The following is a 26,365-nucleotide window of genomic DNA, read 5'->3' as shown; positions in this document are numbered from 1 at the left end:
TGTTTTTCTCTTTTAGATTACTGTTAAGTTTAATTTTTTAGCACATCCAAGAAGTTTTTGTGGTAAGAACCATGGCATAGGGCATAACCCCTACTGCCTATATCCGACTTTGATCAGTGACCTGGTGCACACCTGCTTCCTGGCATTATCTGAACCTGTGGGAGGAGGTGATACTTTGTTGGGGCTGAAAGCTACTGGTGTTCCTGTTTTAGGGGGGTGGTACTTGCCTCCCACCTGGAGCCCTCCTGAGACACAGGTTTGATGCAATTCCAGACGAATCTGAAAACCTAATGTGAAACATGGACCCTAACTAGCTGCAAAATAATAATGCCCACCTGTTGCTTTTGAGCATAGTAACTAGAGCTACTTGTCCAGGAAGTAGGAATGCTGGGCTCTAGGCCCTCATGTGGTGAAGGAGATCTGACACCTATTTTCTACAGGCAGATTTTCTGCTTACTAGCCAAAGGAGTAGTGTGGGTTGCCATTCATGCTGAAGTTGAGCCACTTTGTACAGACAAGGGCTCTTACAGACAAGCTGATGAAGCGTGGGCTGGATGAGCAGTGAGGTGAATTGAAAACTGGCTTAGTAAATGGACCCACAGGATGGTGATCAGTGGTGAAGTCCATCTGGAGGCCAGTCTCTGGTGGTGTACCCCAGTGGGCAATACTGGATCCAGTCCTGTTCAACATTTTCATTAATGTTCTGGATTAGAATGCTCTGGCAGAGTATGCCTTCAGTGAGTTTGCTGCTGACACAAAACTGGAAGGGGTGACTAATAAGCCAGAGGGTTGAACTGCTGTCCACAGCAACCTTGGCAAACTGGAAAAATGGCCTGGCAGGAACTTGATGAAGTTCAATAAGGAGAAGTGCCAAATCCTTTACTGGGGAGGTACAACCTCAGACAGCAGTACAGGGACCTGTCCAGGTGGAGAGCAGCTTTGCAGAACATGCCCTGGCGGTCCCTGACACCCAGTAGAACATGAGCCAGCAATGTGCCCTTGTGACAACGTTTCCTGGGCTGTGTTAGGACTACAACCAGCAGGTCAAGGGAGAGGTGATCCTGTCCCTCTGTTCAGCACAGCTGAGCCCATGCTTGGAGTATTTAGTCCAGTTCTGGACTCCTGATAGCAAGAGAGATGTGGACATACTAGAGAGAGTTCAGGGAACAGCCACCATGACAATTAATATAGTGGAGCATCTGCCATATGGGAGCTGGAACTATTCAGCCCAGAGAAGAGAAAGCTCAGAGGAGATATCATCAGTACCTGAGGGGAGGGTGCAAAGAGGCCAGAGCCAGAATCTTCCCAGTGATAGGGCCAGAGGCAATGGGCACAAGCTGAAACACAGGTGGTTCTTTCTGAACTTCAGGAAATACTGTTTTTGCTGTGAGTGTGAGTACTGGAGAGGTTATCCAGAGAGTTTGTGGACTCTCCATCCAGGGAGATCTTCAAAAGCTGTCTGGACATGGTCCTGAGGAGCTGGTTCTAGGAGGCCCTGTGTAAGCAGGAAGCTTGGATCAGATGGTCTGTAGGGGTCTCTTCCAAGCAAACATTCTGTGATTCTGCAAGTGCTGACAGCAGCACTTGAGGCAAGGAGAGTGTTTGATTTTTGTAGTTTTTTCTTATGGTACCATAGATTCATCTGTCCTCTTAGAAGAAATCAGTCTACTACTTTGCTTTCATCCTTCTTAACCTAGAGTTTGAGTATTTTTGGCTGCACAGTAGTTCAGTAGTTATTTTCTTCAAAAAGAAAGGCAAAGAGAGGTCCCTTCCTTTGTCTTTGCAGGTTGCACTCAAGTCTGTTGTCAGGGACGCTTAACAGGGATAAAAACAATATGATTTCACTGTCTTGGGTAAAAGGTGACCTGGACTGTTGTCCAATTCCTGAGCAATTTCTTTATTAGATGGTGATGAACAAGAGAGGTGGATCATTCCTTCTCTTGCAACAGCCTTAATTTTCAAAAGAATTCACTAGATGAATCTGCTTACAAAAGACTAGGCAGGGTGAATGTTAAGTGAATTGAGATACATTTCTTACCACTTATTTACATGATCCTTGGAAGATAAAATGCTTGTGTGGCTTGGATTGCCCTCAGCTCTGTTTTAGGTACACTTCTCTTTCTCTTTGTTATAGGAAATATATGCAATTTGTCATAGTAAAACTGCATCAAATTTCTCTGTTGTTCAGGAAAGTAACACTTAAGACAAAGTAATACTTCACGTGAATACAAAGGAGAAAAGGTGAATAACATTATTAACTCTTACACAAATCCTAACAAAGTATTAAAAGGCATCTTCACTTTTAAAAATAACACCCTTTTTTATTATTACTATTTTATGACAGCATTTTCTGCCCATACTTACTGAGAAGGAAATGTTCAGTAATTTGATTTGGATGTTTGTCCTGCTCTGCAGCTCTGTAGCAGGTATGTTTCTGGATTATTAATACCTGTCTTGCCATAAGAAATTTCTCTAAAGGTAACATCCTCCAAATGAAATTTTGAAGAGTTCTGAAATATATTGCAGCTTAGTTGTAAATTTTAGCCTTACTGATTTAATGTGGTTAATTACATGCATATTTTTACATATAGGAATATTTTCTAAAAACAGGCTTAAAGTACAAGACTTTCTTTACTTCATTTAGAGCTATTAAAAAGGTATATGAGTGGAAACTTCCTCATTATTTCTGTGAACTTGTTGAAACATCACCCTAATGTAATACCCATTGTAATACAGTATTTCATGTGAACTCCATTTTCAAACAGCAGTGTCTGGTTTGAATGACTAACTGGGCACTTTATTTGAATTCTGTAAAAAAAAAAAAAAAGTACCTTTTTTCCAATAGTATTTTAAGAGGAATATGGCTATGTGGTGTCTTTGATTTTGTTTTTAGATGAAAACTCTATCAGAGATGCTGACATTTTTCCTTCATCTCCTGAAATTGAAAGAGGATCATCTCTGGAACTATCCTGTGTTCTTAGAAAGACCTACATGCCTCAGAGAAATGCAAGCCACATCATCTGGAAACTGAATGATGCATTGATTGCTCCAGAAAACTATAACATTGTGAATGAGACTGTATCTAATATAACCATTCATAATTTCACTTATAGCACAGCTTATGTGAAATGTTTCATGAAGTACTTGGACAAGGAACTACCTTTGGTTCACACAGAAGTTAAATCTGGCTGTAAGTAGAAAGGCAGAAAAAATAATCTTAACACTATTTAATACTTACTATAATAATTTTACTGTTAAAACAGCTCCTTTGGGTTGTGGCTTTTTAAAATACATGTATTGAAGTGTGTATGTATATATATATACACAAACACATAGGTATGTATGTATGTATTTTTTTTCCCTGAAGTTACTAGCATTCCCTACTGACACAGGTCTGTAATCTCTCTGACCCTGACTTCTGCCCAGCTGAAGTTTTCTGTTGAGTTCCAAAGGTAGTGGGTCTGTCCCTTTGGTTGTATCTTCCTTCTAGCCGAGCCAACTTTAGCTTTCTCCAGAGAGAAGTTCTCCTCTTTAATCCTCCCTTCTAAAGAAATTATAATTACACTCTCTTATGGAGAACATTAAAAAAATATATATATGAATTCTCTAAATTTATTGAACAGATTAAGTCCAGATTATACTAACATATTCCTGGGGTCCCATTCTAATAAAGAAGCAATTAAAGCAAAATATCTGTCAAAAAATACAGCAAAAGGTCTTGCTTGTCTGCAAAGCTCAGTGTGCTGTAAGCTTGTTGACAAAAAAAGATCTTTTGACAATTCAGTTAGATGGGACAGAAAAATACTGTTTTGAAAAGTGGGCTTTTGCAACCAGTTTATTTCACTGGGTACAGTTCTCTTCTACTCCAGTTTCTTCTAACCAGTGAAGAAATTAAGCTGTAACAAAAAAGTCTTTCAGGGTGTTAAATTTTTATGGATGACTTCAGACTATAGAGATTGCAGAAGATTGTTTCCTTTGTGGAATCTTGCTTATAAGAGAAAGAGAGTCCAGAATCAGTGATTTAATTGAGGTCACAGATTTATTTCCCAGGAGCTTGCCTTCTACATGCTTGAGGCTGTGCAAGTTTCTCAGATTTGGGTTTTTCATAGGCTAAACAATTAGATATTCTGGGAGAGAACCAAAAGGAGTTCTGTCTGTTAGAGAATGACTTTCTTTGGTGCTTTTCCTTTTTTTGTTTGTTTGTTTGTTTGTTTGTTTTTGTTTAACTCTTACTTTCTGGACTCACCTTAAAATACAGGTGTGTTGCAGGGGGAAGATGGGGTGTGTGTGTGCTTAGATGTTCAAGACAGTGTATGCAGTAGTTTGATATACGATAGTTAAAGAGTTACTGCCTTTAGGCACACTCAGTAAATTATTTCTGAGAAATAGTTGGAGCAAATCTCGCTGTCTCCTCAGGGTAAGAAAGAGTGGTTTTGATTTTGGTTTTGTGAGGAATTTTGAGGGCAGTGAGGGATGATAGAATGAAGTGCTGTGAAGACGCTGAATGAAGTTTGCCATAACTGCTTTTTGACCAACAAAATCGGGTGTACATAAAGTTACTTACTTTTACTGGAATTTTTTTTTTTTCTTTTTAACCTCTGTCATTGTAGTTCGTCCAGACATGCCAGAAAATATTTCCTGCATTTACTTCTATGATGTTAACCTTACCTGTACCTGGAATGCAGGAAGAGAAACAAGTTTTGCAACAAACTATACTCTTTACCGAAAACTGTAAGTACTATAGATGCTGGGCACTGGGTTGCTGGGGTGTGACAACCAGTTCTCTTCCTCTCTCATCCTGACTTCTGTTTCTGCTTACAAGTACAAATTATGTGGTCTCATGCTTTTCAGTGTTGAAGCACAGATACTCAATTCTTTCCATTTCTGTTAGATTTTAAATGTTGGTTAGGAGCTTGGTTTTTCATAAGTGACTGTGAAGATAGTGAAATCAGTGTTGTTCCAAGGCAGATCTCAGAGAGTATTTTGAAGGTTATAGCACAGATTTTTCCAAGATGCACTTCTCAATCTGTCCTTCATAGTGCTGCTTCTAGTAGTGCTCTTTTTGTGCCTAACCGAGACTCCAGGTAATATTGTTTCATGCAGAGATTTTAAAATGCCTAAAGTTATTCTTGAGAATGGGAAGGAATTCAGACTCTGGGAGGGTACTTTTTCATATTGTACTAGTGTATACTATTGACAACTAATTTAAACTGTAGGGTGGGAAAACCTCTTTAGTTTTTATCTCTGTTTTAGCTTTGACATTTTAGGCTTCCACCTTTTCAATGTGGAACTTTCTTACTACTTCTGATGTTTCTCTATTTTATAACTTAGCTGCGTTTGTGAAGCCAGAAGCTAAAACAGCCATTGAAAGCACATTTCAATATTATTCCTTCCTGTATATACACAGACTTTTTATTAACCACAGAGTCAACTGGATTGCAGAACTGTTTCCTGCCAAATCTAAACATTAGTTTTAATCCAGGTATCTCCCTTGCTGAGTTTAGCATGTGACTGCAAAAGCGCTGGTACAAGGGGGCAAGGAAATTAGGAAGGGGTATTGGTTTGCACTGACATGTTTAAAGATGCTCTCTGGTAAAAACACTCTTGCAAGCTCAGAGATATATAAATAATAACCTAACAATTTGTTTGAATGTTCTAAAAATGTCCTCTAGTTTCTAACTACTTTTACTTTTCTCTTTTTTAGGATGAGTTCTCCAGATACAGTCAGATCCTGCCAGAATACAACAGAGTCGTGTTCATTTTTTTATCCATACAATGATTATAGTAATGATTTTTGTTTTCAGGTGGAAGCTAAAAATGTTTTGGGTGAATCTTTAACAGAGTGTGTTTCTATACCTTTGCAAAAAATAGGTAATTAAAAAGAATTAATAAATATTTAATTTATGACCTTTCCATGCAAAACTCTTCAAACTGGTTGGTGTTACAGCAGTAGTTTTCAGCAGTTTCTTATCTTGGTGGTGAGGCGGTGAGAAATGATGGGGTGTTGTTTTCATGCTATGCAACATTTAACTGGAACAATATTTCTTTAAGCTATTGTCTGATGCATTCATTATAAATTTTTAATTACTGAGAAGTAAAGGCCATATATTAAAACTTTTTGTCAACTTAGTTGCTGCTCGGACTCTAATATTTCTGAGTGGTACCAAATATCAGTGCAACACCTGGCTCTAATGAATAGTGATATAATTTTTCAAGGGCCATCCATCTTTTGCTCTGCTATGCCACTTTCTGGTTAGGCATTTTAAAAAACCCCACCTGTTCTACGTGCAGTAGTGATTATACACAGAAGCAATAATAAAATTTTGTCTACCTCTTCTCCCTCAGTCTTGTGCTTCTCCTCTGTTAATTGACTGACTACTTTTTGCTGCAACACTCGTCCTCAGTCATATCCTTTATTCCTGAGTTCAGGCTGACCCTGTGTCCTCATTACTCTCCAAATTCTCTATTCCAGGCATGTCTTTTCTCATTGCTAGTCCATTCTTTTCCCATCATCTCCTTTACACTTCTCCACCGCTCAGATCCTTTTCAGCTGAATTCTTTCTTCATCTGCAGTTCAGTCTTGTCTTTGGCATCTCAGCTCTGCTTCATTTGTTTTCCCTACTGTTGTCTCTGGGTAATATTTTTCAGTGCTGATACAAAGGAAAGACATCTGCACCTCTATTTGAGAGCAGTTTTGTATGTAGAATCGCAGAATCATAGAAAGGCTTGGGTGGGCAGGAACACCTTCCACTAGACCAGGTTGTTTCAATGTACCATTTAATTAAATCAGTTATGTGTGCAATCTCTCTTGCAGATAACTTCCCATATGTAGAATTATGTCTATAAAATAAACCATCACATGAATACTCTGATAGGATGTTATTGGGATAAGGATTTAACTTCTTGGAACACAGAGAAATTCTGAACTTTTATAGAAGCATTTTCCTCTCTTAATGTTTTTGTTTCTTCATTCTAGAAAAATTTGCTCCTCCTGAAATACTTTCACTTAAAAAAATCCCTGGTATAAAGCAGTTACTTACAGTAACCTGGAAAATGCCTGAGAAGATTATCCCTTTAAAATGTATAATTTGCCAGGTTCAATACAGAAACTTGTATTCAAACTTTACCGTGAGTTATATTATTTTTCTTTTGCATGCCAGTTTCTTTGTGACTAACTTATTATAAGAATTAAATAAATAAGAACTAACTTATATTATTAAGTAGAAAAAAGGCAACAAGTTGTTTGAAATAATGGTTTTAACTGTGTTATTTTAGGGGAATGTTATCAGGGGTGCATGATCTCAAGAACACTGGTTTTCTAGGGTTAATTGTCCTTTTTCTTTCGGTCATTTATCTCTTTTGGTACATACTGAGCTCCTCAGTATTATTCTGTGGAAGGATGAGGGATGACCCTAGGCCAAGGGATTGCACATGCAGTCACAATACTTTATTTTTCCCTTGCATTCTGGTGTTGAAAACAGCACTCACTCAGAACCACAGTATTTGAATCTGGTTAAGATGGAATGTTGTTAAATTTATTTTAAAGTGAATGAAAATGGCAATTTTGGAAAATAAGTTATTTTCTTAGTTTGTCTTTCTGACACTTAAGTGGAATGGTTGTAAAAACGCCCAGTATTTGCATATTTCAGATGATCTATTCTTATGGTTCTCAGTATGGAAGGGATTGAACTTGTAGTTTCACTGTTTCTTCTTCCAAATTAAAGACCTGGTTATAAAAGAGCTATAAAAAAGTTTCTAATATTAAAGATGTTTCTAACTAGAATTCTCACATTCTCAATCACCGTTAGTGTAAATATGACGTACTAGTTCTTGGATTCAGGATATAATATGCAGGATTATTGAATGGGCAGGATGGCTCAAGTCCAGTTGGAGTATTAGAAATTGAACTAATGATTGTTTAAAAGACCTGTTTGAGATACTTATTCTGTTGGAGCCAAAGCACTGGTGTCCTTGTGCCACTTAGATGCTATGACTTCCTATATGTTCATGGTCCTTGGGAGGCTACAGCTTTATTGTATATTGTGTCTATTTTTCATCACCTGCATTAGAAATCACTGATCTGGTTTTTTTGCTATCAAATACAGTCTATGTCCATTTGCTTCCTCAGCTCACACCTGCATTTTCACACAGACATTCCAGAAGAAAGAGTAGCTCTCCATGACTAGTAAAGACATAGGAGCTGTTTCTCTGTCAGCACATATATACAAAAAACCTCCCAAAACCAACACCCCAAAAAAACAAACTAAAAAATGTTTGCTCAAATGACAGATGTCTTCTTGGCCTTTAAAGTCAGCTGACCAAACCAGTCTAAATAGTTTGGTGTGAACTGTTTTTACTGAGTGAAAAAGATGTGACCTGCTTTTGTACTTGCGTATAGTAAATTTCTAAGTTTCTAATTATAACGCAATATTGGTAACAGCCTTTTGACAAGTAACTAAAACATAGTATGAGGTGTCTCCAATTCTGTGTCAGGTTCTGCCAGAAGTTGATAATAGTTTTGGAGCCCCTTTTATGACAGATTTGATGTGGAGTCTGTCACCTACAGTGGTTTGGAGAGCCCTAAATTCATTCTTGTAGAAGCAGGTGTTTTTTGACAGTGAGTTTCTTGAGATCAGAATAGACTAAAATTTTCAGTTACATTAGGCAGTGCACTTCCCATTATGGTCTTCATATGAGTGGGTGTCTGCATTTAATGTAGTTGTTATAGAATATTATAGTATAGACTGCTTCACTTTTCATTGAAGGTTCAAGTGGTGGAAGCCAAGAATTTCTTCACTATGTTTAGCCCTTGTTGTTGTGAGTGTTGAAGTGAGTGACGTTCCTTTTAAGACAAAGAAATTACTCAGATTGTCATTACTTTTCTGAAAAGATACCGCATCATTTATTTCTCATACTCCCATCTTCTTTCACCACTTAGAGGCTTCACGTTATTTTTTGCCTCTTGGTACCAGAATTTTGTCTTTTCATTTGCCTTTTCATTTTAATCCTATGCTGGTAATCTTTGGGACAGCCCAGAGCCACACTGTTGTATGGCTAAGAGCTAGAATGCCTTGTAACTCTGAAAAGATAAACAGGACAGGAAACAAGTACCCAGCTGACTCACAAACTGTGGGGGAATCACTGCTTCCCGATGCTGTTGTGGGAGATTATTGTAGTAATAGCTTCAGCAATAACCACTTGCTTCCCACCAGTGGGAACTGCATTCCTCCAAGCAGCTTCTGTGCACAGCTGCTCTAGAGTCACATGTGAGCTGCGCTCTGTTCAAGCCACAGGGCAGTCAGTAGAGACCTAGCAAGTTTTTCAAACCCTGGAGTTGTACAGGAAGAACAAAGGTGCTACACAGAAAAATGAAGTATAAAACAAGCAAACTTGAGTTTCAGAAGAGTGAGGCGGGAAACACAAAAACTTCATCTTTTGTGGTTTTTAAAGAAAATAAGTCATATATTGCACGGAATTTTATATCAAATCACTTTTATTCTTTACCTGTTTCCAGGAATTTGTCAATGTCTCACTGAATTCTAACAAGGATATAGGATCATGTAATCTCACAGGTCTGTGGGACTCCACAGACTATTCTGTTGCTGTTCGGTGTATCAATAATGAGTCAGCATTTTGGAGTGGATGGAGTGAAGAGAAAAACGAAAGCACGGAAGAAAAATGTAAGCTGCCTACCTGTAAAAGATTTCTTCTGTGATACTTCGAGGCATTAGCATTTAGAAGGGGAAAACTGTGTTTCAGTATATTATCCTGTATTGAATTTAGAATCCTGTTGCTTAAACAGAGCATGTATTTTTTGTTTAAAGATAGAAGAGGAAAACTGAAAGACAGCAGCAAATATTGGAGGAGATTCGAAAAGTGATTCAAACAACATAGGGCTAAGTAAGAAAACAGATGAGGAAACAGCGGAGAGAGGGAAAATAAAGAGTGTAGATGAAGATTTAACAATGCAAAGTAAGATAGTAGTGCAGAAGAGTAGTGCAGCATGCATTTTCAATTCAATAAATTATAAGTAGAGAAATCAAAGTGCCAGTTATAAAACAAAACTAGAAAATTTCTTCTAGGAGACTCGCAAATGTATCAAATAAAAGTGAGCAGCAGGAATCTTATGGAAAGAAAGAAGTACTTAATAAGGGGAAAAAAGGCATAGCACTATAGAAGAGAAAACTTACTTTTAGTAAGTTTCTCTTAGGCTCTGTTTGAAACTTCTTGGTTGTTTTCACCATATTAAACAATCTTTTTAATATAGCAACATTTTTTTTTTTCCTTTAAATAGCTCCTTCAGCAAAAGTGGATTTGTGGAGAGTAATTGAGTCTTCACACTCATCTAGAAATAGATCTGTACATCTTATGTGGAAGGTATATACATTTTTTGTGAATTGATAATCATATTAGTATCATGTAGCTGATGTTATATTTAAGTATTTTAGTGTTGTCGGACATACAACTGCCAGAGGCATTTGCTGTTATCAGAAAAAAAATGCTCATTGAACTAGATAGAATTGAAAAGGCTTTTGTTTACTGAATGGTAGATGAATGAAGTTTTGTAATCTGTGTGAAAATTTAATTGTGTTCAGATCACTGGAAAATCTCATGAAAGTCTTTGAACTGCATTTAAATACCAGTTTACCAAAGCTATGTTTAAATTCACTTTAATCTTCTAGTAAAGTGTCCAAAGACACTTTGCATTTCAAATCTCAGCATCTGAGTTTTGAAATCCATAAGGGAAATTGTCGTGGCGCTCTGTCCTGAAGATGGGCCTGAAGAAAATACCTTGCTTTTTTAAGTACGGTATAATAGTTTTGTAATTTGATCTTTAATACAGCAAATATTTTTGCTAGTGCAAGTAACACTGTGAAACACTTTAAACTGTTGTGTTTTTTTTAACAGCCATTAAAAAGCTTTCCACCTTCTGGGAGAATTCTAGGTTACAAAATACAGTACTTTCCAGAAAACAAGACTGCACATAAAAGGACAAACAACTCTACTGAAAAGAAAATCACCTTACTTTTAAATCAAGAGGCACATATAATATCTGTCACTGCCTATAACTCTGCTGGAGAGTCTCCTGAAGCTATTTTGAGGATTCCATCCACTGATGAAAAATGTAGGATTTCTTAATGTCATATTTTTTTCTCATTAATGGAAATGTGATTTTCATGACATCACGGTTTAAGTTCTGATATAGTAGAAGCAAAACTTCGCTAAGGACTTCTGTCACATATATCTATGTATGCCTTGTCAGATTTTGCCATCACGTATCATATTTCTGTTATAGACAATTGTTTTTCGGGGTTTTGTTTTGAGATACAGTTGTGAAGATATGAATACTTTGTGATGTCCAATTGACTTTCTGTCGTATTACTTTATGAAGCTTTTTTTTGTTGGTTTAGGTTTTTCTCTAACTTTGCACCTCCCAAATAAATTTATGGAATGCTACCCAATTCTTTTGCATCCCTTTGTTAGCTCACATAATTGGTTACCACAGGGCACTATTGCAGAGTATTCAACATCATCACTAGAAGATATAATAAATAGAAGTCTCTAAGCTGTGTTAGTGGAAGCACGGAGGGAAGCCTTGTGTTTATTCTCATTTCATATGCATTCCCAGAGTACACGTCTCACCCACTGGAATTAGGAATGGTTAGGAAACTGGTCTGCTCTAGCACAAGCGTTGCTCTTTGACTCTTATGTTTAATTCTGATACTGCTTTGGGCCTTATGTTGTAACATCCTTCTGCCAGCCATGATCTGACAGAGAGGTTGTATTTGACACACTTGAGTCACTTCTAACACCAGTTATTTATGATATAAGTGAAAGTGTCCCCTTGGAACTGCTCAATCAAATTCCATTTATAATCAGAAAACTGGATATGTTGATTTAATGTAATTTTGTCCTAGAGGTTGCTGACTACCTCCCTATCTACTTTTACATCCCACCGCAAAGGGGTTTTTTTGATTTTTCCACACTGTGATGTCCTTTCCCCCCACCAGATACATCTCTTTCTTTTTTCTCTGCTTCATCAGGTCTTTTTTGCCTCTGCTTTGTCAGGTTGGGTTTTCACTCAGGCTTTCATTATCTCTGTTCTGTAGGCTGATGGTTCACCTTTGCTTCAGTGTCATTCTTGACATTGCTGACTTGCTTTCCTGTTCTGTTGCATTTGTCATCTCAATCAAAATTGCTTATGAGTGACCTGCAAAATTGGTAGTGAATTGGTTTATAAAGCTTTACACACTGCAAAATTTGGGTTCTGAAATGGTTCTTGAATTGGTTCTTGAATTCTGTATGTGTTTTTCAAGCTTTTATGAAAACAGAATTGCTGATATTTTCTGTTAAATTTTTAGCTTGTCAGATGCTTGAAACAGTGATAACCTCTACAACAAACGAAGAAGTGGTGGTGCAGTGGATAACCTCTGAACCAAAACCAACCAAATATGTGGTTGAGTGGTATGAGGAATTGGAGATGGACCCCTTTCGTAGATCATGGCAATATGTATCAAATTCTACAGAGTGGAAAAATAACAAAAGTACGTTTATTAGTTACAGCTGTATTTATAAGTAGATTGGAAAGAATAAGGATGAGCTCATCCAGCTTTCCTCAGACCATTTTCAAACTAGCAGTATTATTACATGCTTTATTGAAATCTCTGCAGGTAATGTAATTGCATTTTTTAGTCTTAGAAGTTTTCATGCAACATGCAAGATAGTGTTTGCTTTCATATTAAGATTAGGCTACAGAATTGATGTTAAAGCAATTCTGTGGCTTGATCTTACATAAGGGCGACCTGTGACTGATGTCGCTGATGTGAGTCTTCAAGCGGAGAAGTCTAGAATGGAAAAAAAAAAAAATTAACTATGGGAAAAGGTCATGTTCCTTCATGTGTTTTAGAGAAAGAACATCATAGTCCTCCATGACCTGCAGGGGGATGGCTACTTCACCATGATCTTCACTACAAATTGCAAAGGAATCTTTATATTCCCTGTTCCAGTATGAGTTCCCACCTATGGAAGACAGTCCCTATTGAACTTCTCCAACATGGCTGCAGTTATTCACGAACTGCTCCAGCATGGCTCCCTTGTGAGGTCACATTCTCCTTCAGGTGTCCACCTGCTCCAGTGTGGAGTTCTCCACAGGCTGCAGGTGGATGCTCCATTGTGAATTCATTCACACATTGCAGTCCCTTCAGCTCAAGTTCATGCTGGAGTTCCAGCCTGTCCAGTACATCAGCACAGAAACTGCAGCACTGCCCTGGCCAGCCCAGGCCACATCCTCATGGCTGTTATCAAAATGTTCTTGGGCACAAGTCAGTAGGGTGTTAAGCAGTGCAGCACTACAGCAAGCAGCAAAAGCAAAAAGTGGCTGCTATCACTAGACTGTAACACCCAGTCAGGCAAGCAAGCCCTGTGCAAGTACAGGAGCCTGCTTATCGCGAGGTGAGCAGCACTGACAGCTGTGAGTTCAGTCTAGTAGATACCAGTCAAATCTGTCATTATCTCAGTGGTTTGACTCCTGCCTGGCTCCCCCAAAAAGGACTCTTGTGGTTTGACCCCAGCAAGCAGCCAGGCCCTGGCAGCTGCTCACTCACTGCCCTGCCAGTGAGATCGGGGAGAGAACCAGCAGCGTAAAAGCAGGAGAGCTCATGGGCTGAGATGAAGACAGTTTAATAGGGAAAGCAAAAGCTGTGCAGACAAAGCAAAGTAAAATGAGGAACGAATTCACTGCTTCCCATGGGCAGGAAGGTGTTCGGCCATCTATAGGAGAGCAGGGCCCTGTCACATGTAATGGTGACTTGGGAGGACAAACTCCACGTCTCCAAATGTCCCCCCTTCATCTTTCTTTCTTCACTTTATATGATATCACATGGTCTGGAATATCCCTTTGGTCAGCTGGGTCACCTGTCCTGGCTGTGTCTCCTCCCAGCCTCCCAGGCACCCCCAGCCCCTCAGCACCATGGCAGTACGAGCAGCAGAACAGGCCTTGGCTCTGTGTGAGCTCTGCTCAGCAATAACAAAAACATCGCTGTATTATCAACCCTGGGCTCAGCACAAACCCAAAACACAGCCCCATGCCAGTCACTGGGAAGAGAACTAACTCTACTCTAGCTAAAGCCAGCTGGGGTAATGAATATAAAATGTCCATTACAGTAGGTGTAAGGGACGGAAAGAGCAGCAGAAAGCTGATACAATGCAGGGATCTGTTGATAGCCATTATTCTTGCTGAGCAAGCTGCAGAGCATGAGAGGAATGATCTAGGAAACCCTTTACGCTGTTGTCATTCCAGGCGTTGTAAAGCTACTGGTACGTCCTCTCAGAATTGATGGGAGTTGTGAGTAGTGGGTGCAACCCGGTTGGTTACTTGACTTCTGGATTGTTCAGAGTTCAAAACTTCATTTCCAGAAGCTGGAACTGTGTCTTGAAACATAAACTTCTGCTGGAGAGATCTCACTTGGGACAGCTGTACCCTTGAGTCAGGCCGGTTAGAAGCAGATCTGCAGTTGGCGTGGCTGGAACATCAGTGTAGAAATAATAGAATAATAGAGTATTCTGAGTTGTAAGTGGCCCAGAAGAATCACTGAAGTCTGACTCCTGGCCCTGCACAGGACACTCCAAAAATCACACTATGTGTCTGAGAGCATTGTCCAAAGACTTCTTGACCTTTCCCAGGTGCTGTGATCCAGGTGCTGCTCCCTGGGGGACCTGTTCCGATGTCTAACCACCCTCTGGGTGAAGAACCTTTTCTTAATATCCAACCTAAGTCACCCTGACATGATTATTTGCCATTCCCTCAAGTCCTGAATGTTAAGAGTGGGGGACCCTGCTGCTTTTTAATCTGATGCATGAGACAAAGTTGTCTCCTGCAGAGCAATACACATAAAGACATGTGAAATTAAAAATACTTCCTTCAAGTGTAATTTATACTGGCTATTAGAAAATAGAGACTTCCTCCAAAACCATAGAGGGTTTCAAGATGAGTAAGTGGATTCATATGGAGAAGTTGTGTGATGCTGAAGTTTAATTACCCACTAAAACTATTTCTATTGAAAAATGAGTCAGAAACCATGTGCTCTTACAAATACTATTATGAAAAAAAATGTGTTAAAGCCAGTAATGAGCATTCAAATCAATTGCATACTGCACTTGATAGAGAGTTGAAGAAAATAGTCGGTGACAGTATATTTATAATTCACTTGTGATTTAGTGCATTTTCATTGTATTAACAAGACATAGAGATTACATGTAAATATTCTTTTCTTTCCTTTACAGAAAATTTTAAACCATTTATATGCTATAACATCTCGGTGTATCCTCTTTATGGAAGTACTGTAGCAGCTCCATTTTACACACAAATCTATGCTGAAGAAAAAAGTAGGTATTTTAAAGTAATCATGTTGTGAAAGATGTGTTGTAGTCTGTTTATCAGGATGTACTATCTTTGAATGATTTGGTACTGTTGTTATTTGAAAAAGAGATTAAGATGGTGGAAAAACCGTCAGGTTTCAGGGTTCCTTATTTGTGTACTGTTCAGCAACAAAATTGGCCTATAAGAAAGCTTTAATTTTGTGTTATAGGTACATTGCTGCTTGCACCTACTAATTTTTTGTGAAGTTTACATATTGTATACAAAGCATTTAGAAAGAGTATAGCTACAAACATGAAAGAATTTTTTAAACTAGCTATCTCTTCAATATTAAAGCTCATTTAGATATATAATTATACTTGATTTTAATGCTTGATTACATTTGTCAGTCTTAATATATGAGGAAATTCTACTCATAAAATAAAATGGCTGGTTTGAAAAGCCTACTTTTTGTTAAATTTTATAACATAATTAAATATTTGTAGTCTTGCACATAAAAAATTATAAGAAGGCATGGTGTTTGTAGTGCAGTAGAGACTGTGGATGAAGTAATCTTTTGCAGAAGAAGGGGTAACATTTCTTTATTTGTAGAAGTTTATTGTGAATTCAGTGATTTATACAACCAGCTATAAGCATGTCCTTTACCAGTAAGTTTGTTTCCATGTGAAGATGCTGATAGGGATGTGTGTGTGCATGAATAGGTCTATGCAAATGTGCATGCACACAGAGTACAATGCACCACTACAGAGCATTAATTACTGGAGGGAGACAATGGAGTATTTTATGACTGAGTAATAACTCCTAGCACAATCAGAACTGTGTTTTGAGTGCTTTCCTGTTTATAGGTAGCTGTGACAACACTCAAGGTTGCTAGAGAATGGGAAGGAAGTTACTTATTTTAAAACTGCAACACAGAGAACTCTTTCCTCAAAGTTATGAGCGATGCGTGTGAGGTGGTATTGTGTAAGTAGAAAGGCTTTGTTTAGTGTGATGGGCAAGGCTGAGGATGCTGGGGGTGCTGGAGATGCCACTTGAGTCCCAGCTCTGCCAGAGACCTTCTACAAAGGCAGTGGTCTTGCACCTGAGTCCCCCCTCGTGAGTGCACAAAGGATAATTTTCTTCTTGATCTCTCCCTGATGTTGTAACAATAGAGCCTTTTAGTGATCTCAAGGTATTTGAATACAGTAACACCTAGGACTGTGCAAATGCGGGAATAGATGAGGGGAAGTTTTATTGGAAGAATTCCTACATTACAGAGAGTGAGAAAAGTTTAGGACTTTAGTCCTTTAGCTTCAGAGCACTAAGGTTACGTATTTTCTTTTGCATATGTTTCCCCTGATGTTACTGGTATGCGTAAAATAACAGAGGCAGAAAGCACCATGGTACATTGACCATTTTAGTACTTTTGCTATTTCATAATGCTTCTCTGCAGAGCCGTCAGAAGGGCCTGTGGCTGATATAGGCATTCTGGGGAAAAACGAAGCTGCAATAAAGTGGAATGAGATTTCAAAGGCTAAAAGAAATGGATTTATCACTAACTATACAATATTTTATAAACCTGAAGATGGAAAAGAATTGAGTAAGTCTACATTAAACAATAATTCTTTCAACAAGGTTATGAAATTTTCAATCTCTCTTCTATCTTGACAATCTTTGAAGTCAATGGAAAAGTCATGACAGGAATAGAGGAACTAAAATATACTGGAGAATCATAGGTTCTGTGTAAATTCATAGATCATAAGTGTTTGGTGAATTTGTAAGTTTCATGCACGTCCTTGGAAGGATATGCCTTCAGCTTCTGGAAAAGTATGGTCGAAATTTTCTGTTAAAGTATTTTTACTGTCAATTTTGTGTTAAAAGCAAATTTGGAAATAACAGTAAAATAAGCTGCCAAGAAATAGTTTCTTGGGACATTGTTTTAGATCAGTTTCCTCAGATGTGTTTGATTTTCTGTGCTGGTCATTCCTTTTCTGGTCTGGAGGCTGATAGCATAAATTTGAGCGTACTCCTAATCTCTACTTCAGGAATAGTGTCTATACAATCTGGCCGTGTAATGGTATCTTGTTTAAAACTTCTTTAGTTTAACTCTCAGCGGAAGCTTTCATGAAAAATGTTTGGGTGACCTAGACTTCTCTTCCTATATAATTTGTGAAGAAAGTTGGATCATTCAGTGCTTCAGAATTGGGGTTTTTTCCTCCCTTTTTTAGACATAATTGTTATCAGGCACCTAACACAATCTCTTTTGCAAAGTTTGCAGACTTATAAATCTTGTGATGCTTGCTTCTTACGGATATCCAGTTCAGACCTAGGGCAAGAGTATTGCTGGTAATTTTGAAGTGTGAAAGAGAAGACTAATTATTTCTGTCATATATAGTCACCTGTGCACAGTTTTTCCTACTATGTTGGTTTCTGAGTAATTTAATGCTGACTGTTTTGTGCAGGGTCATCTGTGAGACATGGAGCCTCATGTTACAGAACTGTATTTCTCCATATTGTTTGTAATGTAAAGCAGGCTGTGTCCTTTTAAGGACTTCAGATTATTTTCTTTAGAAAATTAGTTGTAAATACCAATGAAAGGGAGTAGAATTTACATGGCAAAATGTGCTGTACTGATGTTTTTTGAGGCTTCTCTGATGTCATGTGTCCTTGACAATAGCAGAACATAGGGGTATGTGCCAAGGTGACTTCACTCATGGCCTTTTAACAGTAGAACTTCAGTTTCCCACTCTTGACTGAGAGAAACTCGCTTTATTTTAACTTGGGACATATTGCAGCATAAGTATTTCCTGGGTATTTCTTGATAGAACTCACTGAAGAAATTAGTTGCTTTTGACTTGATGCACCAGAAAATGTTTTAGTGACTGTAATTTCTTACATGAAGATGCATTTGATACTGTTAGTAGACATGGGGCAATAGGATACATGCTCTGCTTAAAAAAATTTTAAGGTAGAGCAAATTACGTTAATTTTAGTACTGGAGAATATGTTGGAAACACTGAGTTCTATTCATAAAAACACTTTGAAACTTGGGAAAAAAAATTCCTGTTGATTTTGGTTTTCCTTTGACTTTATTGGGGTGGTATCCCAGTGATCATAGATGACGTTGTTTTGGAGGATCAGTGTCTAACTGTGTGTAGTAGAAATACAGTTTAATTTCACAAGCTACAGAAACTATTTGAAGTTCTTAATTTCTAAGCCAACTGTTTTGAGGAAGTAAAGTCCTCAAAGCACTATTTTCAGTGAAAAATGGCAGGTGATCATAATTCACCTATCTCTATAATTAGCAAAAATATTTGTATTTATTTTCAAAAGTAAATACATAATTGTTCAGGGGTTTGCCTCAAACTTTTTAAGTAGTAGTGATAAATTTTATTTAGTAATTTAGGTTTTGTCTTTTAAAGGACTGGTAAGGTTGCTTTGTATTTCAGGTTAAATAGTTTGTGATCAGTTACTGTAGAAATTGCTAGATAAGCATACAGTTCCTGGATACAACATTACTTTTGTGTATTTACTGACATAAATCTTCTCCTAAAAAGACGAAACAGTGAACTCTGACGTTCTGCAATACAGACTGAAATCCTTACAGGCTAATACACAATATACTGTTCAGATCATGGCAAGCAACCAAGCTGGTGGAACCACTGGAGAGCCAAAAACCTTCAAGACTTTGAAATTGGGTAAGTAATAATCCAGGTTACTTATTACTATTTAAAAAAATGGGCTTGGAAGTGAGAAGTACAGGACGTTGCTGTCTAGGCATTTGTTAACTTCTATTTGTTTTTTAAGTAGTGTCGAACAAAACAAGGAAGAATTGGCAACAGTGGTTGAATTTAACTTAATTTCACTGACAATCTCAGACTAAAAAACCTGTCAGAAGTCAACCCCAGAAATCTTTATTTACTTGTCAGTAAAGCTGTGGAGTACTGTGGTTGCTTGTGGAAGCAGCAGTGTGTGTGCTGTCGGCTGTGGGATGGGATGCCTAACAGCTCATTAAGAAGTAGACTTTTCCATCTGAGAGATTTACAATAACCACACATTGTGTTGCTCCTATTCTGGTATATAAGCTTAACTGATAAATGAGTGGAAAGGTTGTGGCCAGTGAGTCTGTAGGGAAATACCTTTTCCTGTCTCTTACTATTTGTTTTAGCCAGATTTGACAAGGACTTTGGTTTAATGGCAGCAGATCAGAAGCTCAGACATTTCCTCATTTCAGCTTCTGGAAGGATGTTCTCAGTACACTCCTAAATGCCTCCGGTACTCTGGTACTTGGAAACTAGCTCAGAAATCTGAGCAGTGTTACAGTCAAAGTAACTGTGGGTGTGGGGTTTTTTTGTGGGGGTTGTTTGTGGGTGTTTTTTTTTCTTTCTTTTTTTTTTTTTTTTTGTTTTGTTTTGTTTTTTGTTTCTTTTTTGTTTTGTGTGGTTTTTTGTTTATTTGTTTGTTTTTGGTTTTTGTTTTGTTTTGTGGTTTTTTGTGACTTAAAATCTATCTCCTGCACTTAATTTGATATTTATGTTTTTTCAACTGGTAGAATTGATGCAGACCAGCAGACTTAGGTTGCATAGAGTAACAGGTGACCAAGAGGTGGTAGAGCCTTCATCATAGGTTGCTTTCAAAGGCTGGCATGGTATGACCCTAAGCAGCCTGATCTAGTTTTAAAATTGCATGAAGTGATCTACAGATATCCCCTCCAATCTAAATTACTGTGTGAATCTGTTAAATAAAGGAAATTTTAAAATACAGTAAATCTGTTCCTAAAACATCTTGGAAAGTCTCATCGTGACCTGGTTTTCTGGCTCAGCAACTGTGGCTTTTTGTATTCCAAATACTCATCTTTTGACTCATCACAGAATGGTTATCTTCCAGTATTCTGAGTAATTTTGGCTAATTTTGATGGAGCTCTTTAGAATTATGCTAATTAAGTGACTTGGGTATAAAAAAATCAGCTGTCTTGAGGGGAATACCTGAAGATGACAATGTGGACTGATTAGTGTTTTTATTTCTTTGTTTTTGTCTAAAGATAAAGAAGATGTAGTTTTTGTTGCTATACCTGTTGGGTTAAGCATGTTGTGTCTGTTGGGCCTTTGGATAACATGTGTTTTGAAAAAACATGCGTGAGTATATTTTCTACTGCCTAAAACTGAATGCAACCACTTAATTTTAACTTGTAAACTTGGGAATTTTTATTTATTTTCTAAATGCCTTTGTTCTGTTCAAAACCAACGTCAAAACAGAAAGCAAGCAATTGAAGTAACAAATAAATAAGTGTACAGGTTATACTTTGACTGCAGTTTATGTGCTATAGTCCAAAAATAAGTATTAATTTTAGAAAGTTTAGTAAATTGAAACAAAATAAATGAGAGAAACAGATTTACTTATCACCTACATCAATTTATGTAAAATGCTACATACATGACACTTGCATTTCCATGGTCATTTAAGTGAGGGGAGCAAACTTAATGTCAGTTTCTGAAAAATTAATTTTGCCAAGAAATAAAGCTGTCTAGACACTTTTAATATGCTAGGATGGTACTAGGACATGTTCCACATAGCCCCTATTGCTTACCCTACCTGTAACAATATGACACTTATTAGTTTGGGATGCTTCCCTTGAGCTGCAAAGGAGTAAGGAAAAAAAACCTAGAAACTACACTGTGTAAAAAAATTTGGGTGCTTGATCCTTGAGTATGGATCTGTATCCATACATGTTTCATAATCCTTTCATCTGCTGTCATGGATGTCCCCTGACAGATTTTGAAGTTTTTTCTCTGAGTATGGGGATCTACTAACATTCCAAAGATGAAGGGTTTTTTTTAAGGTTATAAAATATGGGGTTTCTTCACAAGAAAAGTGACTGGCTTGTTTGGCTGATGAGAAGGTTAAAGATCTGAACTCTTTTGGGGCATTCTAAGCTCTTGAACCAATACTGTCATCAAGTGAAGCATCAGGTAATAAGTACAACTGAAGCAGTAATTTCCATCCCTTTTACATCTTCGTCTGTGTTGAGTACATTGAGTTTTTACAATAGTAAAAACTATTTTTTGATTCTGCAGAATACTTTGAAATGCAGTAGAATGTTTATATTCCTGTGCAAATCAAATTGCCATGTGAAAAGTCAAGCTAAGGACGGGTTTTCATTCCCTGACATCCCTACCCTCCCTACCCAGTGTCAGTGAGTGATTCAATGAGTGAGCATCATTCATCTGTTGTTAATTTAGGAACTCAGTGTAGCTCTAATGTGATGCAGTGCTATGGATACGGAACAAAGGCCACCTGAGGTGACTTTTGAAGTCACTGAAGAAACATCCTGAAAAATTATCACAACAGGATTTTTATACTGTCTTATTTTGGCATGCTCTTATTTCATATGCTGTTTAATTGATTAATATAATATAATTACACATAATATATAACATAATAAAAATTGCTTTTGTGAATTAATAGTTTTTCTGCAATGTCTCTATAACCCATGAGAGCTTGTTGAGATCTTTTGTAATAAAAATTAGTATATGGGAAAATAATTTTATTGAAAAGCATTGCGTTGATACAGAAAATACTTTCTTTGTGGAAGTTTGATACTTTAGCAGTATTTGGAATTTCTGGTAATTCGTTAATTTTATTTTAATAATCTATTTCTTTCATAATTTGGTTAAAATTCTGTTCTCTGTTATAGGTTTAAAAAGGTTTGCTGGCCTGATATACCAAATCCTGAAGAGAGCCTTGCAGTGGAATGGCCTCTTGCTTCATCTATGGTAACAGCTGGAATTTTATGCATTAAAGAAGGGGTCAGTTGGAGAGAAATCCTTTTCTGGCAGTCATTTTATGAATCAAACACCCCTACTGTGCAAAATGCTCTTTGTAGTATTCCAAAACAATAGAGAAGGTGCATCTTCATAAAGTAGATTCATCTAATTCTTAAAGGATATTGAGAAATAATGTTTTGACGTGACAAAGTGGTTGGTGGACATGGTTCATTTAATAAAGTAAATTAAATTTGCACAGGCTATTGAGTCTATTAAATCAGGTTTCCACATCTGCATACCTCCTCCCTTCTCCACAAAAAAATGTATTGTGACATGTAGTAAGTTTTGGTATATAGTTGTATTAGCAGTTCTGGTTTTTTATTTTTTGACTATTTGAAGTTTTGATGTTTATTTGAACAGAGCGGGGTTGATCAGGTTTACACAGACAGTGTAATTTGTGGATAATGGGATTTAAACTTCTTTCTCAAAAATATCTGGTAGACTAGAAAAGATGGACAGAATCCAAACCTGAATCTGAGCCTTCACAGAAACTTGCTATTTCATAAAGCACAGAAAACCTAATATGAAAGTGTTTAGCAAATGGACATTGCTTTTTAATGTCCATTTTTCACATGTAACTGCATCCCGTCTGAAATGCACGTGAACTCTTTACTAGTGCGAGTCTGAAATTATGAGTCAAACAGAGCTCAAATAGCAGTAAATTATTTATTAAAAAAAGACCTGATGCATTATGTATCCCTTTATAATTCTCTGATTTATCTCTTTGTACTGACAGAATAATTCATTTTTGAAGAGAGTGTCATCGCAAACTAAAACCGTAGACTTTGAAGATATAAATGTTTTGGAATACTGTTTTCCTGAAGAAAGTCAGGAAGGATCACTACTAATAAATTTTGAGAACCATGTTTCTGAATGTACTGATAGTAATACAGAAGGCATAACTAACAGAGATGAAAAGATACTGCATAATGAAGAGAATGAAGCTGCAAAATGTTTTTCCCAATCCATGCCCTATATAATTAGTGATCAATTTACCAGAAGTCAAATGCATTCAGCTTTGATACCAGTGAAGGAGATCCAACCCATTGAAATGGTGGCAAATGATTTGTGTGGATCCCAACAGACTCCAATTAAAAATGAAGAAGAGAATGATGAAGAAGTTTTAAAGCTGGAAGATTTAAGTGAAAAGGCACTGTTCAATCCATACCTTAAAAATTCCGTTAAAACAAGGGAATTTCTTGTTTCTGAGAGCTTGCCAGAACACAGTACGGGTGAACACAAAAGCCAGTCAAGCGTCTTACCTCCTTTTCAACCAAACGTTCCAGGACAATCCTACATAACAGTGGACATGTTCAGGCTGCCCAAAGCTCAGTAGTGTGAGAAAACTCCATCATAAATCAAAAAATGAGATACCCCTTGCTGCTGCTGCTCATAGACATTCTTATGTTCTAATGTGGCTGATCTCAGTTAATTTGGATGGGAACACCCTCTTTCTTCAACCAGCTGTGAAGTAATTTTTACACTGTGTACATGTCAGAGGTCACTTTCAGTGAGGATGTTTGGGGTTTTTGTTAGGGTTTTGTTTTTTTTTTTTTTCCGGTTTGTGTCTTTTTTTTTTTTTTTAACCAGGCATGCCAGTAATGAAGCAAAAGAAATTGCTTTTGTTATTTCTTCTTAGTTCTCCTGTATCAATCTGCTAAAACAAACTGATATTTGCTGCAGGAGCATCCAGAAGTACAAGCAGCTCATCTCCTTCTCCCCACCCAACCAGTTCCCAAGGCTCAGCTTTGATGGGGAAACATGGGTGGACTTGAACAGAGTCAGAATCTGCTGAATCCTTCCTTCAGTTACATGAAACAGAACTACTTTCCTGTTCTTATTTCCCTTATTTCCCTTATCGTATTTCATGTGGTTTTATATATCATGTTTCTCGTTTTACAAATATTTTCTAGATTTCAGTAGTTGTCTTTTTTTATCCTGACTCTTGAATCAATAGTTTGGCTCATAGTTTCTTGTCTTTAATAAGAGTATACTTGCTATGTTATCTGCATTTTGGAAGATGTGTTATGCTATGTTACTTCCTTTCCTTTCTCATATTTTTAATAGTCCTCAGCATTTTGTGCTGGTTTTGTTTCTCCTGTGTGTTTCCTGCTTTTAAAATCTGCTTACTGAAGGATATTTTCTTATTTTCTTGTTCCTTGCTTCTAATTTGTTTCAATTTAAAACTGCATTTCCCAGCTGAGATTTTGATATTTTGAACTGAAACAAAAATCAACTAGATATGTGATCTTGTATTAGAAAAAGCACTGAGTTAGAAAGTTATTTTTCAGGGAGGAAATGAAAAAACATTAAGTCTATAAAATCTTCCCAGATAAACTCTCTGGTAATTGATTTAAGATTGGGTATTTCTACATGAAAGGGGTAACTTTTGTAATTTGTTTTATGATTTTGAGTAAAATCAAATTGTAATTTCCATTTTACAAATCAGCAATTAAGCAGTAAAACACTTAATCATACTAATTTTTTAGAAAAAATAAAGAGGCCATAATTGTAAAACTCTTACTGAAATACTCTACTAAATAACAGGTTAAAAAATATGGACAGTCTAAGTAAATTGTGTTAGAAGGGGGTGTTCAGTATGTCACATATGGGGGATATGGTAATTTTAAGACTTTGAACTATTTTTACAGTATTTAGAGGCTTTAGAGTCTTATTTGCACAAGATTGTAATTTGCACTACTACAGATTTCTTCCAGGGTAAAAAAAAATACAGGAGTTTTGGGGATAGAAAAATGAAAGACAAATGTGATTAGGATTAGAAAGCCTTTTCTTTCTGTGCAGGAAGAGGAGTGGAAGAGTGGAAAATATATTGTAAACATGAACGAGGATGCTGAGCCTTTCCCTGGATGCAGTGGCTATTACTTGCATTTTTTGGCGGGGAAACATTGTAAAATTTTGCATTTAGGATCTTTTTCTCTAGTTTGGAAGCTGCTTTAGCTTAGAACAATGTTCCTCTAGTTGCCAAGAAAGGATGGGAAAACAACTTCTGCAAATGTTCCTTATCCAGCAACACTGATTTCCACTTCTCCTGTTTTTTGGATCACTTTCTCAACCACAGTGCTCCAAGATGAAATGCATGTGTTTGCTCTTATAAGCCCTTGCTTACTTAAGTCATACTCTGAAATTAGGACAAAGCTTTGGTTAGGTCAGTGCTTTTTTCTGCTGCTTCAGTTGGTTCTAGACTTCTCACTCACAGCTACAGTGTTGTCTCCCTGGGCTCAGAACTCACTGATCCCATCACAGCAATTTTTCTTCCTTTAAATCTCAGTGTTTGTTTTAATATCACAATATATTAAAAATAAGCATATGCAAAGATATTTTGAGCCTTTCTAGGAATTGTTTACCAGCCATATGAAAACTGCATATTCTGAGTTGCATGTTTGAGACAGGTAAAAAGTGAAAATAATGGAACCTTTATGGGATCATTAGAAAGGGTGAATTGATAGGTAGGATGGTGGAAATTGCTGGATGTCTTGAGTAGGTTATCCTTGTAACAATTCTTAAGTTCTGGAAGGTAAGTATATCCTTCTTTTTTATCCCACTTTATTTCCTTCCCTATTGATGTTCTGCTTTTCTCTCCTCATTTTTCTGCTTCCCTTCCCCATTATTTTCTCAGAAAAAGCAAAATGCTAGAAGTGGTCTTAATACTTTCCAGAAAGTAAGGCTGCCTTTTGCACGTGCTTCGGAATGAAATTATCTTGCACTTGGTTTATTTTGCATTGGGAATTGTACTCTTTCTGACCTTTTGCAATTTGTCTTTCAAACTAGCACTGTGAACCATTAAAAAAATTAAAACTGAGAAAATGTGTAATTTTTAAAAATTGATTTATACTAAATACACCATTTAGACATTTTAGATTTTCATACTCACATAGAATAGCTCTCACTCTGGACTGCTGTTTATAGGGTCACAAGAGAGTGGCCTTTAGTCATAGTAATTTTCTGCGGCCACAGTTTGAGTTGTTAACATTCTTTCAATGTTCAACAACAAAAATATTATCCCATTTGTGTTGTTATTCAGGCAAGAAAAATAAGATTCCAAGTCAGTTTGTAAATTAAGCAGGTACTTATTTGAGAGCACTAATTCCTTGGAGCAGACAGCAGTCTGAAAAAATCAAGAGGAGCTCAACCCAGGTGCTGTTTGTCCAGGCCGAGGGCTAATGAG

General features: G+C 37.2%; 1 protein-coding gene across 3 annotated transcripts in view; it reads left to right on the top strand.

Moving 5' to 3' along the window:
* Positions 1-25,969, top strand: part of LOC120765578 (uncharacterized) — a 74,917-nt gene extending 48,948 nt beyond the window's left edge. For all 3 annotated transcript variants that reach the window (XM_040090584.2, XM_040090582.2, XM_040090585.2), the window contains 15 exons: positions 2,345-2,426; positions 2,894-3,190; positions 4,611-4,731; positions 5,705-5,871; positions 6,977-7,128; positions 9,515-9,680; positions 10,295-10,377; positions 10,909-11,125; positions 12,363-12,545; positions 15,283-15,384; positions 16,809-16,955; positions 18,913-19,053; positions 20,397-20,490; positions 22,050-22,128; positions 22,916-25,969. In XM_040090584.2, the coding sequence (XP_039946518.1) occupies positions 2,345-2,426; positions 2,894-3,190; positions 4,611-4,731; positions 5,705-5,871; positions 6,977-7,128; positions 9,515-9,680; positions 10,295-10,377; positions 10,909-11,125; positions 12,363-12,545; positions 15,283-15,384; positions 16,809-16,955; positions 18,913-19,053; positions 20,397-20,490; positions 22,050-22,128; positions 22,916-23,515 (2,631 nt within the window). In that variant the 3' untranslated portion in view covers positions 23,516-25,969. The remainder of the gene's footprint in view (positions 1-2,344; positions 2,427-2,893; positions 3,191-4,610; positions 4,732-5,704; positions 5,872-6,976; positions 7,129-9,514; positions 9,681-10,294; positions 10,378-10,908; positions 11,126-12,362; positions 12,546-15,282; positions 15,385-16,808; positions 16,956-18,912; positions 19,054-20,396; positions 20,491-22,049; positions 22,129-22,915) is intronic.
* Positions 25,970-26,365: the final 396 nt, after the last annotated feature.

The sequence above is a fragment of the Hirundo rustica genome, chromosome Z, assembly GCF_015227805.2.
Source record: "Hirundo rustica isolate bHirRus1 chromosome Z, bHirRus1.pri.v3, whole genome shotgun sequence".
Lineage (NCBI taxonomy): Eukaryota > Metazoa > Chordata > Aves > Passeriformes > Hirundinidae > Hirundo > Hirundo rustica.
The sequence above is the reverse complement of the archived record's forward strand: the minus strand, read 5'-3'. Positions and strand labels throughout refer to the sequence as shown.